Here is a 19,172-nt window from a genome sequence, read left to right on the forward strand (position 1 = left end):
CACTTCGCACAAACACCCTCCTCAGAATGTGAACCCACCGCACCACAATCCTCTGCTCTACAACTGCAATACGGAGCACAGATTTCTTGCATTGGCACCATCCAACAACAGAAAGAGAGCCAACTGCCTGCGCGCGTGTGTGTGTGTGTGTGCGTGATTCTACTTGCGATATCGCAGCCTCTTAAAGTTGAAATGTAACTGCAGCACTCCCCTATCGAAGCTGTTCCTGAAGCCCCGCTTGTGGCTATACTCCCACTCGCGATTCACAATTCTGAACGCAATATCCTCGTACGGAGGTCCAGCACTGAACCGCAGCAGCACCGTGTCCTCTTCGCCCTTCTCCTTGATCACCTTGTACGTCGGCGCCACCGTCTTGTCGATAAGATCCGGGTAGAAGATGTTGAACTTGTATCCTTGCACCGTCTTCGGTGGTGGATTGTCCGAGTCGTAGTGCGTCTGATTGTACTTGTTCCAGTCGAAGCCCGTATGGACGCGGTTGAAGAAGCGAGGTTTGCGTGGGCGGTACTTGTCTTCCCATTGGTACGTTTGGTGTGAGAGCACTTCATCGCCACCCTCCATCACCTCTTCGGCAACGTCGAGCGCCTTGGAAGCCTCCTGCATAAACAGGCGCTCGGCGGGGTTGTCGGATCCGCTGCCTGCCTCCAGCTCGTGGTGGCGCGTCTTGGGAATGAAGACTTGACCCGTGACGCGGCGCCGAGCATCCACAAGTTCGGCCAGATGCTCGTGAAGAGTTCTGATGGGCAACTTGCGATCTTCATAGCTGAGATGCGACGCATCGATGGGCGCAGGCTCCATCTCTTCGGGATCGTAGAGCGCTTCAAGCATTGCTTCTTCCCTCCTGACATCGCTCTCAGGCACGTCCCGAGCATCGACACCATCTTGTGACGCATCATCGACGTCCGAGTCGTCACCGGTATGAAGCAGGAGCTCCTTCTGTTGCCGGACTGCTTCATCGCGCTGCTTGCGTCGAAGATATTCGATTCGATTGGAAAGCACGGCCTCGTGCATGTCACGCAAACGCGCTTTGGCACGCCACACGACAATTGCTTTGAGCACTCTCTCCCAGTACTCGACATCGACGGGTTCGCCGGACGCGAGTTTGGCGCGCACCTGATCCTGGAGCTGCTGCAGTTCATCCGTCGATTTGGAGGAAAGCATATCGTTGATGCGGCCTCGCTCCTCTGGGTCCTGACGCGCGTTGGTGGCGGTGGTGGCGGAATCTCTCTCTTCCTTGAGCTCCTCCAGCTTGTCGTCGCAGACAATGAGCATGGATCGCCAAAAGTCGAGGTTGGAATCGTTTTTCTCAAGCTGCAAGTACATCTGAATGTCCTGGTGCAGCTCTTCCGTCTCGTCGAGCGAGATTTCCTCAAAGATAGTGTATGGCTCGTCGAGGTCGATCTCGAGGCCGGCCTCGTCATCGTCGTCGTCCTGCTTGCTCTCTTGCTCGGCGATAATGTTAGGATCCGCCCACTTGAGGTTGATGCTGAGAAGATCGATGGGCTTGGCACGGTTTTCCTTCACGCGGATCACAGCTCGACGCTGTGCCTGTTCTAGATGGAAATCGTCCTCCTTGGCGACCCAACTGGCCATCTGCGCCGATTCAGCAAGACGGGCCATTCGGGCTTCTTCTTCTTCGCGCTCGGCAGCTAGATTTTCGCGCTCGGCGCGCTTTGCATTGAGCTTCTCAATCTCAGCCATGGCCTCCTGCCTGCGCTGTGCATCGCGCTTCTCTGCTTCCTCGCGGGTGAGACCCTGTTTGCGTTCCTTGTCTTCCTTCTTTCCCCACTTGAATATCTGGCCGAGATTGGCATCATTGAAAGGATTATCCTCGGCAGAGTACATCATGAGCTCTGCGACGGCGGTGCGCTCGGCTGCACCTTGCTCTTCATCGAGAAAACTCTCCTCGAGCTGCCTCAGCTTCTCTGTGCGCTTGGCGGCTTTACGAGCTCTACGCTCCTCGGACGTCTCGCGGCGTTTCGACGATCGATCGCTTCGATGATCCCTGTCTCGGTCGTGTTCCCTGTCCCTGTGACGGTGCTCGCGGTCCGAACGTTCTCGTCGATGGTCATCGCGATGCGATCTGGAGCTGTGAGATCTTCTGTTGCCTTCGTCTTCACGATGTCGCTTTCGTCGGTCGGGGGAATGATCTCTGTCGCGGTCACGGCGGTTATAACCGTCCTCTGCATCCGTCAAGTGACGTCGCGAGGAATCGCGGTCGAGACGTGACGAACTTGACCCTGCGCGATCGTCGCGCGATCTCGAAGAGGACGGCATCGTGGGCTGAGTCGAGGCGGGGCGGTGAAGGTGATGGTGGTGAAGTTGTAAGAGCAAAGCCAAATAAATGATCACAGCTCAGCCAACTTTTCAAGGAAAAAAGTGCGGAGTAGCCGAAATGCATCGGCAGCTCTGGACTGATTTCGCGCTTCATTTTCAGTTGGCACTATCTTCGGAGCAGCCGATAGAAGACGAAATCAGATCGCATTTCGCTTCTTCTTCTTGTCAACGATATCCTCGGCCATTCCATCTTCTGTCATCTTGATTCCCCCGCCTCCTACACTCGCAAAAATGGCAGCACACATTGCAGGTAATCCTGCTGCTGGCTCGGCTGGTCGAAGCAACTCAATCAATCCAGCCAACCAGCTTGCCAACATTGCAAAGTTGCTCGGATCTCGCGTCAACTTGACTGTGGGCGACAAGCAATCTCGAACTATTTCGGGTAAGCTTTGGGCTTACGATCCAATCCTCGGCGTCGTCGGTCTAGAATGCGAACCGAGTGCGCTGCCATCACACCTCTCAATGGCCCCTGCCGCTGCAGCCTCGGTGGCCCAAGCTTCTCAAACATCTCGCAACCGCTATGCACAGCCCACCAACGCAGTCGGTTTCACCATCGTCAAGGTTTCGGAGATCAAGAAGATCGAATTTGAGCAACCATCCGAATCCACCAATGGCGCTACAGCCGCTGGCTCCAAGTCACAGGCTGATGATCTGACACCAATCTACCCCGTCTCGCTCAAGGCGGCTCAGTTGCGAGAGGCGGATGCCGTCAAGCAGAGCCTTACCAAGGTCGCACGCACCGGAAAGGATGTCTCACAGCTCGGACAGCAAATCTTCGACGCTCTAAGCAAGACGTATGTTTCATCGCGGTACACCTCCCAATATCGCCCACTTTTGTTCTCAGGACAGCTGACAATAAGACTCTCCCACCTTTCAAATAACAATGTAGCCTCCCTTGTCGATGGCACGAGTCGCATATCATCGTCATGGAAGAGGTTGTCATCTCTGGTCCAGGCTACGACCCTACTTCCACCAACGTTCCCGGCTACACACAAGAGCAACTTCAATCCTTCATCGACGGTACCAACAAAGGGCCTGTTCCAGACGGCGCTCAATCTAAAGCAAACAGCTGGCATCGCGTCACAAAGGTGGTGAGTATTCAGCTCCCCGTCGCCACTGGCAAGTTAGCTGGCGCTCTGCTCACACTGACGCAATCCTCTCCTCCTTTACAAACGACAGTTGCAAGGAGAAAGACGCAAGATGAACGCCTCATAGAAAACTCATTTTCTTCACAACCATCACCTATTTGATTGAAACAACTGGCAGCACAAGCAGCCGCACGACAGCACATCCCCGCGCTCGGCGTTCTACGGCCTGAAGCGCACGTCTCTGAGACTGGACTGTGTCGCTGTGGAATTGCTTTGTTCGCTGGTCGGCCCTCTCCCGAAGAGTGTCATTTGCGTGCAGCACGCGCTCCAAGGCTCCTGCCCGTGTGAAGAGTGCGGCAGACTTGTCCAGGGGCAGTAATGTATATGCCTGCACGTTTGAGTCGCAATCGGTTCAAACAGCACTTTGTGAAACACGGCCATCCACGCAAATCCTATTCATGTTGTAAATTGCGAGAGTTTGTGCGTCTTGAGTCTGTCAAAGCGTTCAGAGATCCTCGTCTTCGTCACTGGCATCTGCTTCCGAGGCCATCATGGGGCGATATTCTGATCCCGCTCGATTCAGGCGACGCTTGACGTCCGACTCATCTTCACCGCTCGACCATCCCCGTCCTCCAAGCCAACTGAGTAGCACCGGCAGCAGAAGCAAGCCGTGGAGAAGTCCACCTACGATCAGACAAAGCCACGTCTTTGCATAATACAGCTTGAGCAGGTCCGACTTGGTAAAGATGAGCACGCCGACTCCGATCAGTTTGGTCGAGAAAATGCCGTTGACCACGGCTCCACCCACATCGGTGAGCGCAAGCCAGGCTCTCTCGTCCCTCTCCTTTTGAGACATGGGATGTGATCGCGGCAGAGCTCCTGGAGCACGCATGAAGGCACGAGCGATGTGAGCGCAGAATTCGACGCCGATCGCTGCACACACGCTCAAGTTGACCAAAGTCAGCGCATTGAACTGGATGCCCCAGAAGCCCATGGCTCCAGCGACAAGGAAGACGGCACTTGCCACGCTCAGCGTCACCACCGCGCCCGTACGCCAGCTGCCAAGCAGGACCGTGTTGATGGCAAAGATGGCAATTGCAGCTGAGCCTAGCACCTGCACGGCCATCGAGAGTAGGTACGTGTACTGCTCGAAGAAGATGAAGAAGAGGCTGTAAGGGAAGACTCTGTAGCCGACGCGGTTAGAGATGTCATCCGCGATACGCTGCGACTGTTCCAGTGCACTGATGAAGTCCGTTTGCGATCTCAGCGGCGCAAAGTATGTTCGGAAGTGCGACGAGCGTACGCTCTCCTTGCCGGTATCCGGGTCAGCCACGATGCTGAGCGCCGAAGAGTACGCTGCTTGACCGCCGAGGGGACACTCTTGATCCGTTGGACTTTCGAGCCATTTGCGGAGGTAGCGGTAGAACTCTTCGCCTTCCGGAAGTCCATCCATCGTGATGTTCCATGGAGGGTCTCGACCTTCGAAGCACGGCTGGCACGAGAAAGGACTGTCGCGGGGCCCGCAGAACACGGTGGGATCCGAGACTTTGACGCGACAGCAGCCATCGAGGATAGGATTGAGCCATTGGAGGAAATCGTCGATCCAGCTGCTGGCAGGCTCGGCGATCCACGAAACTTCGGGTCTCTGACGCTCGCCTTCCAGTGTGTTGGCCAACGACAAGGGCTCGCATGTAGTGAATCTTCCACAGAGATCTCTCTGCCCTTGTCGGGCAGATACCTCTTCGCCGGCGGCAACAAAGTACAGAGGAGGACCGACATCGAGGAAGACGTCGATGGCGTCAAAGTATTGCCTCAGGTAGGACTTGGATGGAAGAGCCAGGCGTTGGTCCAGGCCCATCTCGATTTTTCGGACTCCGACCGAACTGATTACGGCAATAGCGCCAAACGCTACGACGACCAGTCGCTTGACATTCGACCGAAGCAATGTGGGAGCAAAGCGGTAACGGATGAAGGAGTCCAGTGATCCCTCTTTGGGCCCGCTGGTCGGGTCCATGGGCAGCTGGATGCGGTTTTGTCGAGGCGCCGCCTTAAGGCACGGAAGACAATCGATGCGTCCGCCCTCAACGCGATGCGCATCCAGCGTCATTGCTGCGATGAATACAGTGCAGTGCAGTACTGCGACGATCAGCATGCTTCCCGCTGCGTAAAGCGCAAAGTTTCTGACAGCGGGCATGGGCACCACAGCACCGAGCAGGAATGCAACAATCTGAGTGGTGGCACTGAGAAGGATTGATGGTCCGACGCGAGCCAGGGAGCGCGCTGCCCGCTCTTCGATCGAAGCCTGCCCAGGTCGACTAGCTGAGACGCGGCCGTCCATGAAGAGATCCCCTCGAGCTTCCAGTTCATCGGTGGGTGAAAGCGCTCGATGACTTGGTGCACCCAATGATGGTGCACCTGAAGCCGTCAGTGGATCAGGTTGGGTCAGGCTCGCCTCGGACGATGTCTGCTGAGTTTGACGGTCCATCTCGTTGCAGAGCAAGAAGATATTGTCGACGCCAACGGCGAGTAGCATGAACGGTATGACCTCGGCGATGATCAGCGTGACTTTGACACCCATCGCACTGAATATACCCACGGCGCACGAGACCGAGCAGAGTACGATGACAATACCAAAGAGTCCCAAGGTGAATTTGGATGACACGCAGTAGGTATTGACAAGAGATCGGCAGCGACGGCTGAAGGTCCGTAAGAGTCGCAACCTGCGATCATTGGTGTACGTCGAAGCTGAATTGATCCGCGGATAGGATCCTGGTTCCGCGATGGGCGCGTCTTGTTCATTGTCGTCCTCGAGCTCGTACTGCCTATAGCTCCTCCCTCCGAGCGTGAGTGCCACATAGATAAACATGGTCAGATAAGAGAGTACTACGACGCCAACGTCGGTGTTGCTGCTACTTCCAATCTCGGTCTCAAGACTGACTCCTGTGCTGAAGGCGATTTGGATCCCAAGCTCTTCGCGTCGAACCGAGAGCGGATGAGAGTCTACAGCCCGGTCCTCCGCTTGTGAGGAATGCGGCGAGGAAGCAGCCACTTTTTGAAGCAGACTGAGCAGCTCCCGTTCCCATTCTTCGGCCGATTTGAGCAGAGTCGTGTTCAGGCTATTGTTGAGGACGTAAGTAACAACAGCAGACCGAGCCTGGCTGGGTGAAGCATGGTCCGGCAAACCGCCCAGCACGATGTTGGGTTTGAGCGGCTGTCCGAACGAGGGCAAGCATTCTGCAGGATTGCTGCCACACTGATCGAGAGCTTGAGCCCAGCTGTCCGCATCGAGTCCGTAGCCAACTGGGTCGTCCTGGAAGTAGCCTAGAATACTCTGCACCACACACGGTGTGCCTGGACCAGCGGGAGCAAGGCAGACATCCTGCAATGTGATTCCCGAAGGCGACTTGAGTGCGCGCACTTCCTTCTCCAGGTCAGCGAGCCATATAAGCCGATCCCAAGACAAAGCGGGCGGCAGAAGTTCCAACAAGGCGGAGGAGGAATTGTGTCGCAACGTGGTAAGGTCTGAATACGAATGCTGATCCATGAGGAAGACTTGTTGCGGCCTGTAGAAAGGACCGAACTCTTGATCGAAAATGTCCTTCTGTACCTTGGCCGTCGAGCCAGGTGCCACCCAAAGACGGACCGGATCCACTTCAACCTCGAAGTGCTTCCAGCCGATGTTGGTAACACCGACGAACATTGCCGCTACAAGGAATGTCAACCAGGGATGGCTGGCGCACAGAAGACCGAGGCGGTAAAAGGAGCGCGTCAGGATTTGATTGAGAGCGTATTTGCGCGGTTGAAGCGCACCAAGTGCCGAAAGATTGTCGTTACGCTCCAGCCCAATGCCGCGATAGGTGCCATCCGGAACGGAACTCGCAGAGCTCTCTTCACCGAAATGTCCGAGTCCCCTTGCTCCAACAAGACTGCTTGCGTTTGGTTGGCTGGGCTGAGGTCTGCTTTCACCTCCGTCGAGCGAGTCCTCGGAGCCCATGCGGACGCGCTCGAAGCCGCTCGACTGGCTAAAGAGGCTGAGACCGCTGGTGCGATGCGGCAGAGCAATCCCTCCGCGACGACCTCGCACGAACTTCTGGATGGGTCGCCAGAACCATAAGAGCAGCACGAGCAGCAGATAGATGAGAAGAATCGAAAAGGTGAAGCAGGAGATGGATCCTACCGAGCAAGTAGAGCCAGGTTGATTGGAGGGCGGTAGCTCCGGAAGAGCAGTGCAAGTGTCTGGACAATCGACGCAAGCACATCGTGACAACAGGTCGGTATCGCCGCATTGCCTCGGATTCGTGTCGAAAGGAATGGGAGGTACAAGCGATTCATTTCGAAGGCGGGCTTGCGACGCAGACGCCATCTCGAGCATGTGATCCGAAGTTTGATCGGGAAAGTTAATCTGGAAGGGACTACCGAGCAATGGCCTTTCATCACCCAGGAATTTGAGGAAGGCGTTGGGAGTCTGAGCGCCACCGCCAATCAGGTCCATGGCAAATCCATTGCTGGCTCCGAACTTGACGTTCTTGCAGCTGTCAAAGAACTTCTGCTTCCACTGCTCACCGATGTAGTAGTTGACCGTTTTGACGGCTTCGGACGGCTTGCCATCGCTTCCCGTCACTTGCTGCGTTTCAGTAACGTCGACAAACCGAGATTGATCGGGAGAGCAAGTGAAGGAACAGAAGAGCGAGCGAAAATTGTTGCGACAGGCCGGACACGAGGAGATCAACGGCTCCGCTTGCTGCAGATTAGCAGAGAGACTCTCGACCTGCTCTTGCGTGCAGCACACCGCACCTTGGGCAAATTCGGAGCCGCAGGTAGCGACGAGAAGATCCCGAAAGCTCTGTTCTTGCGGTGCAGATGCCTTCTCGTCCACCGAGCATGGCAAGGCGGGGCTAAAGACGCTCTTCTTGCCGCAGTTGCCCTTCATGTGGCAGCGTCCGAATGGACGCTCCCTGACCGCGAGTGGGTCCATGGCGGCGATCCGAACAGATACGACGAGCAAGAATGGAAAAAATCCAAGGCGATTAGGCTAGTCTGAGCAAAGGTCGGCCAGTGAGCGGATGAGATGGTGGTGGTCGTCGAAGAGGTGGGAGATCCTCGGCTGCTGGCCCATGCGCAGAATCATTGAATGCTCAACCTCAGCGCAGTGCGTGTGGAGGCATCAGCCTCCTTTCCCCAACGCGTCTGTGCATCGGTGGACCCTGGAAGGGGCAGATCGAAGGCTAACAACATCTCTGTGTTCTGCCAAAAGCTGCCGCGGAAGGCAAAGATCTGACCTCAAAAAGAATATCAACCTTTTCTAGCTCTGGTCTACGTCAGGCTGTCCCGAATCTCAAACATTCACGAAAATTTGGCCAAAGTTTTGTATATCGATAATCACCACGTTCCCGCTCAAATACGAAGTCACGACTTCTGCAACTTGATACAAAGTAAAAAGCTACCGACAAATCGTTTCAGCTTGGTAGTCTTTAATCTCATTCAGGACATAACCTTGGAAGGCGGCGGTCTGGTAAAATTTTACTGCCAACTGAGTGGTTTGAAGAGTCGCTTATGGTGAGCGAATCTATTCACCCAGAACTTATTCGTTTAGTGCACACGCGCGCAAGAATTCATAGGATTTGGCCGATGGCCACGCTTCAATTTAACGCTAGAAAATCATGGTGATTGTTTCAGGCAAGGACTCAGTTGGCTTCGGTTGGCCAGGTTAAGGTGACTCTCAATCTAATCTATGTACTCAGCATGTAAATTCGTGAATGTCCGAAATTCACACACAAACTGCGCCAAATTTTACGGGAAACGCGTGAATTTGATGAATACGGACCAAAGCGCTCAAGTATTTTTTCAGCTCTTCTCGCATCTCAGGTGTTCGGCCATCCGTTCATATCCTTCGCTGCTACGTCAAAGTAGTCACATCCAGCTGTTGAATAGGTTGAGACCTCCAATAAGTGACTCAAACACCATCTATTTGACTTTTTAATTCGATTGAACTCTTTAGGCACCGCAATAAAACCAGTAATTCAGCTAAGTGCGGCTCGTTTGCGTAGAATCTTCCAAATCAGCTACGCATCCAGTGATGGCTTGTACCTAAATAATGAAATTCACGCATTTTTAACTCCGGATTGTTGAGATACGTTGAACAGTGTAATCGTGAGAAATTTTCTGAGCAAATATTTGACCAGATAACTGCAAAAATCACGTTTGACTTACAAAAATCCATAGCACGAATTAATCGCAAATGTTCTGTGCCATACGAGTTGCCTATTCAAGTAACTTGAATCTAGTACTTTCCTGGTCTTAAAACTTTCGGCGAATGATGCTCCGCCTTAAAGATGGATGTATTGGGACATTTTCGTAGCAGTCTTCAATGATGGCAAATAAAGGAAGATAAGCGGCTCTTGAACGGCCAATCCTCAAATTCTCACAATCGTCCCCTCACTTGGTTCGATCGCCGTAGAGGTCCGGACCATAAATGTGTTTTGTGAACCGGTCCCGGTCTGAATGCTTCGACCTGGACGGGCGTTGAAGACTCGAAGAGCAATAGACTCATCTCAGAATGTTAGTGTCCGTGCCTTCACAAAAGCCCAGGTTTGCCATCATCGCCAGCGCAGGACGCCAGAGAACCATTCAGCCGCTACTTGTCCCGCGAAAGGCTCAATCGATTACAATGGGTGCACGGCGTGCGTAGTACAAAGCGAGACTATCTTGAACAAGAGAGCAAGTGATGTTTCGAAAGCGATCATCCAAGATACGTAGACGAGCGGCGAGCTCTTCTGCATTGTGCGAGGCAGCGTTGCATGGCAATGTAGAGACACTATTGCCTAGCAACTTCTTGAGCGGATGCAAGAGGTACTCGGGTGTGACAAGACGATACACGTCCGTGCTAGTCGTGTCCTTCTTTCGAGCTGCCTTGAGAGCTCTCGAGTCATCGATCTCGGCGAGGGTGACGAAGCCGTCCTGCATCATCTTTCGAATGGCCCATTCGAAGAGCCGACGAATCTTCTCCGGATGCTGCTCGGTGGTATTGAGAGAGGTGCTGCACGAGGCATCGGACGAGCGAGAAGCGAGGCGGCGTTGTAAACGAATAATGACGAGGCGTTGAGCGAGCGAGGAGAGTGCGGAGTCCAGGCGGAGATCCGAAAGGGTGAAAGGCTGACACTGAAAGTGCTGACTTATGTGCTGCTGCAGCTGGAGCTGAAAGTAGGACTCGGTCAGATGTCGATCAGCAATCTTTGCGTGTGCGCGAAGCTGTCGAGTGCTTGCATCGGATGCCCGAGACGACCGAGTATGCTCGCGGGTCCGAGATGAGATCGAGAAGGGGGCAGATGATGACGAAGGCATGGAGAAAGGAGCATCACCCGAGATCAACCTGCGAGCTTCGTCTCGCTGAAGGCGTTGCCTTTTGGTGGAGTCTTGGTTCTCTCGATTGGTCGGAATCATTGGAGATGCCACAGCTTTGTCGTTCTGGGAAGGGTCAGACACGAGCAGGCGCACACGGTCTCTTGGCATGTTACCATATCGCGTTTTGTGTTTTGCAGCTTGCTCCGTCGTTTCCGTAGCAACGCGGCTCCATTCAAATGGCTGACGATAGACGTCAATTTCCAGCCTGATGACGCTCATTTGATGGTAAGACTCCGTATTGATGTCTTGGCAGCGCGCTGATATGTTAGAAGCGGAGTCAGAAAAGCGACACAGCGGTTGTCAGTGTCAAAAGCTGTCGCAATGAAAGCCGATGTTCGAGCAGTTTAACTCACCCATTTGCTGAGTGATCAAGAATTTTTGGCCGCTGCGGTCGATCTGCACCTTGCCGATACATCCGACGATGTCAGCAACTTTGAAGCGTGGGACAAGCGGCGCGAGATACGTTGTTGCTGTCGCACGATCCAGTCGGCTGGTTGATGCGGATGGCTGGAGCTCAGGCGGCATTACGTAGCAATCTGGGATACCGGTCAGAGCTGGTGGGTTCGCTCCAGCCTGAACAGGGCGCATTGTGGCCTGACGCAATGATTTGCGGGTCTCGACAACGCGAAGCACAGAAGTACCGTCGTCGACTTCATAGCTGATCTGGTCGTCCTTAGGAGTGACTCCAACGACCATGCCGCAGACCTCTGCTACCAGTGCCGGAGTCTCGCAGTGCAAGAACAGCGTTTGGCCTGCGTGTTAAAGAAGAATGCAAAGAGTGAGCTCAAATGACTGCAGGAAGTGGAGAATGGGCATCCAGATTACCCACCTCCTATCGCATAAGACAGCTCTGGCAACGTCTTTAGTCGACGCACCTGTTGGCAAGTGCATTTGATGACAGCAGACGGGCTGGCTTCGGCCCATTCGAAGAGTCGAAGAGCATCTTGATCCGACAATTGGCCAAGGGAGAAGCCTCGCATGCCGAACGATCAAAGAGCATAGAAGAGCGTGCAGTCGGATCGACATGGATCAGTTGTGCTTGATTGACGCAACGTGCCTTGTGCATGAAGGGAGACAAAACCACGGAATCGATGGCATCTTCACATGCTCTTCGTGGCGCGACCGAATGCCGAAGAAGGCTGTGACGAGGTCTGACGACTCCTCCGAAATCGAGTGCGTGCGTGCGTGCGTGCTGAGCGAGTGGTGATATGAGTCGAGCTGAAAGCAAGCTTGAGGTGATGCTCTGAGAAACTAACCAGCAGTTTCCTCTTTTGCTCCACCTCCGATTTCCGTTCAACTCGAAGGGCACAACATAACACAGCGCGAGCCTGCGACTCAGCTGTATTTTTTATGCTCTGAACAGGTGTTGGTTGCAAATTGCGCTTGGATCCGCGACGCGTTCCCGCAGATTTTGAGGACCCTATTTTCTTCGATCCATTGTCGAAGCTCACCCCGCTTCCAGATCAATCACCTGAACGCACTTGTTTGAAAACAATCACCAGCACAACAGCAATAGCTCAGCTGACCTCTCTTGTCACAATGAGCGACCCAAGGTGAGTAAGGCATCCGATTGCAAACATGTCAGAGGCAGTTTGACTGATCCACTCGCATTCTCGGCCTCACCAGCAGCACTGTCGCCAATCCCTTTCCCGACGAGGATGCCGCCGAGCAGCAGCAGTTCTCGAGCGTGGATAAGGGCAAAGGAAAAGCAAGAGCAGTCGAGAGAGGTGAGTCTGACAGTACGGCAAAGGTGCTTGTGCGACGTTCTCCTGGATCGGTCGTGCTGACCGCTTCCGAATTGTATGCACCGAAACGGACAGAGGTAGACGAAAATGACGAGGACGATGAAGGCGCCGACGATGATGACGAAGACGAAGAGGATGACTTCAACATCGATGATGACGAGGTATGTTGTATTGCTCTACTCTGCATTTGGAACGATGCGTGGTAATGCTAACAGAGCCTTCATCTGTACTTGCATACAGCTTGCCGAGCTGATCGAGGACGAAGAGGAGCTGGCCGAGATTGACACGTCCAACATTGTCTGGACCGGGCGTCGACGAAATGCTCCTCTCGACTACAGCTCCGAAGAAGCGCTCAAGCAGGCAGGCCTGGATTCGGGTGCCACCGCCGTCGACCACGAAGAAGACGATGCAGAGTTCCAGGTGAGTTCCAGCTGATCCACATCAAACACGAGATTGTTTGGATCCGCTACAGCTAACATTTGGGCCCGTCCCGCTCACACGATTACCTCATCTTGTTCTGCAGAGCGAGGAGATGGACCAAGAGTAAGAGCAACTCGATACGCCTTCCCCTCTGATCACCGCTATCGCATTGTGGCGGCTGCTCGAAGGCTTGTCGTTAAAAACATTAATCACTACAAATACATGAATCACCTTTCCATATACGAACAAAGCTTGCGCGAAGTCCTAGTCGTCCAGATCCGCATCTTCAACGCCGCCTCCGCCCAGACCTTCATGTACAAAGTCGTCTTCCTCCATTTCGGCTTCCGGGTCCTCTTCGTACTCGACATCTGCCGCTTGTTGCTCTGCGTCTGGTCCTGGAACGTGTGCCAAGCCCTGCTGATCGGATCCACCCAGGTCGGCTGCTGCCGCAACTTGGCCAGTGAACTGACTAATCTGTGCCGGTGCTTCTACATGCGAACGGTGCGCTGCGCCATTGATGAAAGCTGGGTCATCCTGAGCTCCTTCTGCAGCGTATGCGTTGACTTCGGTGGTGGGGTGGATGGGTAGGTACGTCTGCACAAGCGAGATGAGCTCTTCGATCTGATGAGGGTGGAAGCGCTCCTCCAGCTCTTCTACAAGCGTGTGCAGCTCGACTACGCTCTGAGGAGCGTGGTTGACGATCTGGAGTCGCTCGGATCGGTTTAACCCCAGCGCACCTCTCCTCGCTTCCGAATCGTTGATCGAGTAGCCGCGAACTTTGAGTTGGTCGAGAAAAGCGGCGATGTGCTCGCCCTCTTGATGGGCACATGGCCTCGTTGCCTGGCTAAGCGAAGAGATTGTCTGTTTGAGAGACGGAAGCAAGAACGAGTTTGGTCAGTCAGCTTGAGAGCACTTCTACAAGCTTTCGATTTGGCCAGATCGAGTATCTACCCACCTCGTATTGGATCGTACGCAGATTCTCTGGTACATTGGACAGCCAGCCATCATCGTCGTCTGGCTTGAATGAGGATGTGTTGCGAAGTGCATCGTCCGAATCGTCGTTGATCTCGCTGATCTTGGGAGCAGTTTGAACCCTTGCCTTTTGCTCGGCCTCCATCTCCTTGAGAACCTTGAGCACCTCAAAGTCGCTCAAAAGAGCTGAGCGCGCCTTCAAGATCCGCATAATGTGATAGAATCACGATCTAAGATGGTGCTCTATGTCGATGGCGATCGCATATGGTCAGGGTCCGGATGAATGGTCGTGGTTCGAGAGCAAAGTGAATCCTTGAATTCAAGCTGAGCAAGAAGAAAGATGCTGTATTACGTAAGCGGGGAACTCGCTCTGCAACCACACAAAAAAAGTTTCCTGCACGGCGACTGCAGAGAGCAGAGCGAAATTTTTGGTTGGACCCTCTCTCTGTCTCAATTTTGCCTCCACAGCTCGACTTGAAGTTCTCTCAACCTTTGGCTTCCAACGTCATTCACACACATCCTTACCATCGCCCTTGCCTCCGAATCACTCGCACCTCTCACTAGCAACCGGGCTGCTCAGCAGACAGTGCTCACATCGGAACTTGGGACTTCGACGCGGACAGATTTGCATTTCGACTATACCAAGGGGCTGCTCTTGGCACAAGCCACCAACATGGTAAGCTACCACTTTACAATGTGCCTCCTCTGCTGCCCCGCCAAAGCGCTATGGACCACCTCAACTAACCCTGTTCTGCTTTGAACCTCTTATGCCATCACAGAAAATCAAGGCGCTTTCCAGGTCGCTCGATGTCCACGCCCCTGCTCGACAGGGCGACCCTGCCCCTCTATCCAGAAACCTCGATCCAGCACTCCATCCTTTCGACAAACCAAGAGAGTACACACGTGCAGTTAATGCTGCCAAGCTGGACAGACTCTTCGCCAAGCCATTCGTCGGAGCCCTGGAAGGACACGTTGACGGCATCTACTCGATCGCAAAGGACACCAATCGACTCAATGTCGTTGCTTCGGGAAGCGGCGATGGAGGTAAGTTCGTGGACGCTCATCTTTCCCTTTTCTCTGTACTTAGTCCTTGCTGACCTCAACGCTCTCTCTGCCGTCTTTTCTCCAGAAATCCGCCTTTGGGATCTGGCCCGACAAAAGCCTATCTACGTCTACCCACGGGCACATTCCGGTATCATTCAGTCGATCTGCATTTCTCCTCTTACCTTCATGTCGCCCACTGGCAACTCGTCGGTTGGTCGCCGATTGCTTTCTTGCTCGACAGATAGGACTGTCAAGGTCTGGGACGCCGATCCGCGCCCTGACGGTCTTGGCCAAACCAGCTTCAATGCCATGGATGACGACGAAGATGACGACGACATGGATGCAGAAATGACCACGGGTGGTAGCTTGAGAAGGGGAGGTCTCCTCAGCACACGCGACAAAGACGTGCCACCTAGCGAGCCATTGACCGTGTACAGTGGCAAGGCGGCATTCAACTCGCTCACGCATCACGCTTCCAATACGGTCTTTGCTTCGGCTTCATCCTCGATTCAGACTTGGGACCTCGAGCGCGGCGGATCCTCGGATCCATTACTGTCCATGACGTGGGGCCCAGATGCCATCAACGTGGTGCGGTTCAACCTCAGCGAGCGCGAGGTTCTCGCCAGTGCAGGAAGCGACCGTGGCATTGTTCTCTACGACCTGCGCAGCGGAAAGCCTTTGACCAAGATGATCATGCAGGTGAGCATTCACGATTCAAGACGGTCACAGAAAGACCTCCTCATTCTTTACAGGCAGTCACTGACATTCCCTCTCTATCTCCATGCAGATGCGAGCAAACGACATTGCATGGAACCCGACAGAGCCGACCGTCTTTGCCGTGGCGAGCGAGGATCACAACGTCTACACATTCGAGTAAGTCCCCTGCACCCTTATGTGTTCGCACTTGGAAGCCTGGTCCGTTCTGACATATCTCTTTGTTTTCACCTTTTGCAGCATGCGACACCTCAACTCGGCGACACAAATCTACAAAGACCACGTTGCCGCCGTCATGTCGGTCGACTTTTCACCCACAGGCACCGAGCTTGTCTCAGGCTCGTACGATCGTACACTGCGCATCTGGGACTATGGCAAGGGCAACCATTCGCGCGATGTCTATCACACCAAGCGCATGCAGCGCATCTTCTCCACCTCGTTCTCCATGGACGCGCGCTTCGTGCTCAGCGGCTCGGACGACGGCAACCTGCGCATCTGGAAGGCCAAGGCGAGCGAGAAGCTGGGACTGCTCAGCGGGAGGGAGATGGCCAACCGAGAATATGCCGAGAATTTGCGCAAGAAGTGGAGCGGGGTGGGCGATGTATCCAAGATCGAGAAGCAGAGGCACGTGCCCAAGGCGATCAAGCAAGCGCAGAGGCTCAAGAAGACCATGATCGACGCCAGGAAGAACAAGGAAGAGAACAGGAGGAAGCACTCCAAGGCAGGCGATAAGAAGCCCAAAGCGGCGCGAAAAGAGGCCATCCTCTCTCAACGTGATTAGAAGCCTTGTCCTTGCTCTACTGGCATGCCAACCTTGATCAATGTACTTGTACCGTTTCGCAAATGCAGTTTACTTTGCACTCCTTCACCGTCATTTTGCGAGAAAAGACAAGACTTGGAAGTTGTCGACTCGAACTGAGCTACGACGACTTGTTCTTTGCTGGTAATTGTCAAGCAACCTGCTGTTGGGAAGCTCGTGTCTGCTCAGTCCCTGCCAGACACGCACACACAGGCAGCTTGATCTGATGACGGTATCGACAAGAACCAAGTCTTGCATTGTAGCGTTGGAAAAAAGAAGGCTAGATGAATACAACAGCTTCTGCAACACAGCAAGTGAAACAAAGGCGAGAAATGGAAGGTCGGGAGGGGGGCATTACAGAAAGCATTGGCGCTGGTAGTGGCCTCTGGTTTTGAAATCCTAGTGTACAGCGTGTAGGGGCGGAACAGTGGTGATCTTTATGCGGATCCATTCTTATAGGGTTGCCCGCCGGGAAAGGTTTGGGCAGACAGCTAAGAAGCAGTAGCAGCGGCTTGCGACATTTCGGCTTTGGTCAGGAACCTTCCACCAGGGCCTCTTGGTCTCCTAACGGCATGTCTGTGACGACTCTCGTGGAGGTAAGGCTTCTTGCCCTCTTCATCGAGACCGTCGCCGTGCTTGCGAGCCTGGTCGCGGGTGTGCATGTAGGCGAGGAAATCCTTCTTCCTCTGCTCTTCGATTCTAGCTCGGGTCGCTCTCCTCTTGAGAATTCGCTGGTACTGCTTAGCATTGACGTAAAGCGGTTCGTCTTCAGCTGGAGCGGGATCATCCTGGACAGGCTGTGCAATTTCGGATTTGATATCAAGCGCATCCTGGTCGTGCATCGAGACGCTGAGGCCAAGGTTAGAGGGACCAGCGTGGAGAGCGGAAGAGGCGTGGTATCCAAAGTCGTCGGAATCGACTATGGACTGAGCGCGAGAGTTTGAAAGAGAGGCAGGCAGGGCTGAAGCAGTGGCAGAGCCGTGGTAAGGGCTGGCGGCATGACTAGCGTCGGTTGGAATGCCAGGGCCAAAGGAGGACCAGAGGCGAGAGTGATCCGCGCCCGAAACGTGCGAGGCGGAAAAGTCTTCCGCATCGCCGGCGTTGATCCAAGCGGTGATGTCGGTATCTTCTGGATCAGCGTGATAGGAAGAGATGCTGTGATGGAAGTCGCTTGCTGGACTGTTAGCATTGGAGAGCGCACTGGGGATGCGAGGACGGGTGCGACTTCGGCTGGAGGACGAGAGACGCGATCGTGGCTCGTCCTCAGCTCGAGTGCGTTTGCGAGCACGAGGACGCACATTACCGCCAGAACCTGAATCGTCATCGAAGCCCAAGGCGCTGGCAGTGGCAGGATGGAGCAAATCGGAGGCAGAGTAAGGCGAGCCAATGTGACCACCATCGGGACGCATGGTGGCTGGGTTGATATCCCAGGGATACTTGTGATTAGCGAAGCTAGAGTGGCTATCAGCACCACTGCTGTGGGTAGTGGCGTTGGAAGTCACGCCATGGTATGAGTCAGCCGGGGAGTTGGCCCAGCTCAAGCGGCCACTGTTGGACAGGGCGGCAACGGAAGCGCTCGAGGAGGAATGATGATCGGCACCGGGCGAGAGATGCTGGTGGGGCGTGTTTGCCGAACTAGCATATGAGTCGAGATGGTGGTGCTGATGATGGCTCGCTGACGGAGCGTGAGTAGAATGCGACGAGGTGGGATGCTGGATGTAGAAAGCACCAAAGGACGACAAGGGGTTTTGGGTAATGTTGCTCGAACCTGGAGTACCGGGACCGAGATGGGTAGCGGATGGAGAACCGGTGTAAGGGATGTTGAAGCCCCCGGGCGACGTAGGATGAGGCGAGCTGGATGCGGATGAATGGTTCATCGACTCGTAGAGATGCGAGTAGGACTGCATAATGTGAGATGGAGAAAGCGAGCCCGACGAGAGTGGTTGTAACAACACTCTACAGGCGCGCAAAGGCTGAGGTTTCGACGTCTAGTTGCGATTACGGTGTCGTGGATTGCCGGAATGAGTTGCGATGATGAAGTGCGTGCAGAGATGAAGACGGGATGATGGTTAATGTAGGACCCTTTCTGAAGAGAACGACGATGGATTTTTCTTCGGTCGAACGCCTGCCTTTCTGTGCCCGATTGACTTGGGTGAAAGAAGGAGGAAAGAAAAAGGTTCCCGCCCTCTCAGGGCTCGCAGCGCTCTCCGCCCTGAGCAGAAAAAATTTCCCGACAAAAAACTCCACCTGTTGAGTGCGGTACAACTGACTTGGAAAAGAAGAATCCTATCTGATTTCTCTGCAGCTGCTGCCGAAAGACGTTTAGGGTAGGAAACGCGGACGCGAACGGAGTCGCTGCAGCTCGATGGAAAAGTCAAAATTCGAATTGCCAGTGAGACCCTTCCTTTCCGAGGCTCAACTCGCGCGTTTTCTCGTACGTGTGACAAGGTCCACGTGCACTGGCCTTAGACATTCGCAGGCGACCGACTGCTTCATCTTGATTGCTGGCCCTGACGATGGCTACAATGCTCTTCGTGGCGCACTCGAGCATTCTGTCTGCCTTCAGAATGAGCGCCGGATAGACCTAGCAGCAATGTCAGACCAAGAGAGTTAGATTAGGTTTGCTCACGTTGA

The 19,172-nt window shown here is 54.2% G+C and overlaps 8 protein-coding genes across 8 annotated transcripts; 3 read left to right on the top strand and 5 right to left on the bottom strand.

Moving 5' to 3' along the window:
- Positions 1-159: 159 nt before the first annotated feature.
- On the bottom strand, positions 160-2,295 carry EX895_004378 (uncharacterized protein; the record flags this gene model as incomplete). Its single annotated transcript, XM_029884973.1, has 1 exon — positions 160-2,295. The coding sequence occupies one exon, from the start codon at positions 2,293-2,295 to the stop codon at positions 160-162; it is 2,136 nt and encodes a 711-aa protein (XP_029738723.1).
- Positions 2,296-2,586: 291 nt separating this feature from the next.
- EX895_004379 (uncharacterized protein) lies at positions 2,587-3,570 on the top strand (the record flags this gene model as incomplete). Its single annotated transcript, XM_029884974.1, has 3 exons — positions 2,587-3,149; positions 3,245-3,446; positions 3,535-3,570. The coding sequence occupies 3 exons, from the start codon at positions 2,587-2,589 to the stop codon at positions 3,568-3,570; spliced, it is 801 nt and encodes a 266-aa protein (XP_029738724.1).
- Positions 3,571-3,948: 378 nt separating this feature from the next.
- EX895_004380 (uncharacterized protein) lies at positions 3,949-8,373 on the bottom strand (the record flags this gene model as incomplete). The annotated part of the gene is made up of 1 exon (XM_029884975.1): positions 3,949-8,373. The coding sequence occupies one exon, from the start codon at positions 8,371-8,373 to the stop codon at positions 3,949-3,951; it is 4,425 nt and encodes a 1,474-aa protein (XP_029738725.1).
- Positions 8,374-10,097: 1,724 nt separating this feature from the next.
- On the bottom strand, positions 10,098-11,824 carry EX895_004381 (uncharacterized protein; the record flags this gene model as incomplete). The annotated part of the gene is made up of 3 exons (XM_029884976.1): positions 10,098-11,101; positions 11,198-11,596; positions 11,674-11,824. The coding sequence occupies 3 exons, from the start codon at positions 11,822-11,824 to the stop codon at positions 10,098-10,100; spliced, it is 1,554 nt and encodes a 517-aa protein (XP_029738726.1).
- Positions 11,825-12,383: 559 nt separating this feature from the next.
- EX895_004382 (uncharacterized protein) lies at positions 12,384-13,136 on the top strand (the record flags this gene model as incomplete). The annotated part of the gene is made up of 5 exons (XM_029884977.1): positions 12,384-12,397; positions 12,471-12,571; positions 12,665-12,750; positions 12,830-13,009; positions 13,113-13,136. 5 exons carry the CDS (start codon positions 12,384-12,386, stop codon positions 13,134-13,136), a joined length of 405 nt encoding a protein of 134 aa, XP_029738727.1.
- A 137-nt stretch (positions 13,137-13,273) lies between these two features.
- Positions 13,274-14,192, bottom strand: EX895_004383 (uncharacterized protein; the record flags this gene model as incomplete). The annotated part of the gene is made up of 2 exons (XM_029884978.1): positions 13,274-13,870; positions 13,965-14,192. The coding sequence occupies 2 exons, from the start codon at positions 14,190-14,192 to the stop codon at positions 13,274-13,276; spliced, it is 825 nt and encodes a 274-aa protein (XP_029738728.1).
- A 462-nt stretch (positions 14,193-14,654) lies between these two features.
- Positions 14,655-16,520, top strand: EX895_004384 (uncharacterized protein; the record flags this gene model as incomplete). Its single annotated transcript, XM_029884979.1, has 5 exons — positions 14,655-14,657; positions 14,761-15,025; positions 15,111-15,724; positions 15,813-15,898; positions 15,980-16,520. 5 exons carry the CDS (start codon positions 14,655-14,657, stop codon positions 16,518-16,520), a joined length of 1,509 nt encoding a protein of 502 aa, XP_029738729.1.
- Positions 16,521-17,029: 509 nt separating this feature from the next.
- On the bottom strand, positions 17,030-18,445 carry EX895_004385 (uncharacterized protein; the record flags this gene model as incomplete). The annotated part of the gene is made up of 1 exon (XM_029884980.1): positions 17,030-18,445. The coding sequence occupies one exon, from the start codon at positions 18,443-18,445 to the stop codon at positions 17,030-17,032; it is 1,416 nt and encodes a 471-aa protein (XP_029738730.1).
- Positions 18,446-19,172: the final 727 nt, after the last annotated feature.

The sequence above is a fragment of the Sporisorium graminicola genome, chromosome SGRAM_3, assembly GCF_005498985.1.
Source record: "Sporisorium graminicola strain CBS 10092 chromosome SGRAM_3, whole genome shotgun sequence".
NCBI classification, from domain to species: Eukaryota; Fungi; Basidiomycota; class Ustilaginomycetes; order Ustilaginales; family Ustilaginaceae; genus Sporisorium; species Sporisorium graminicola.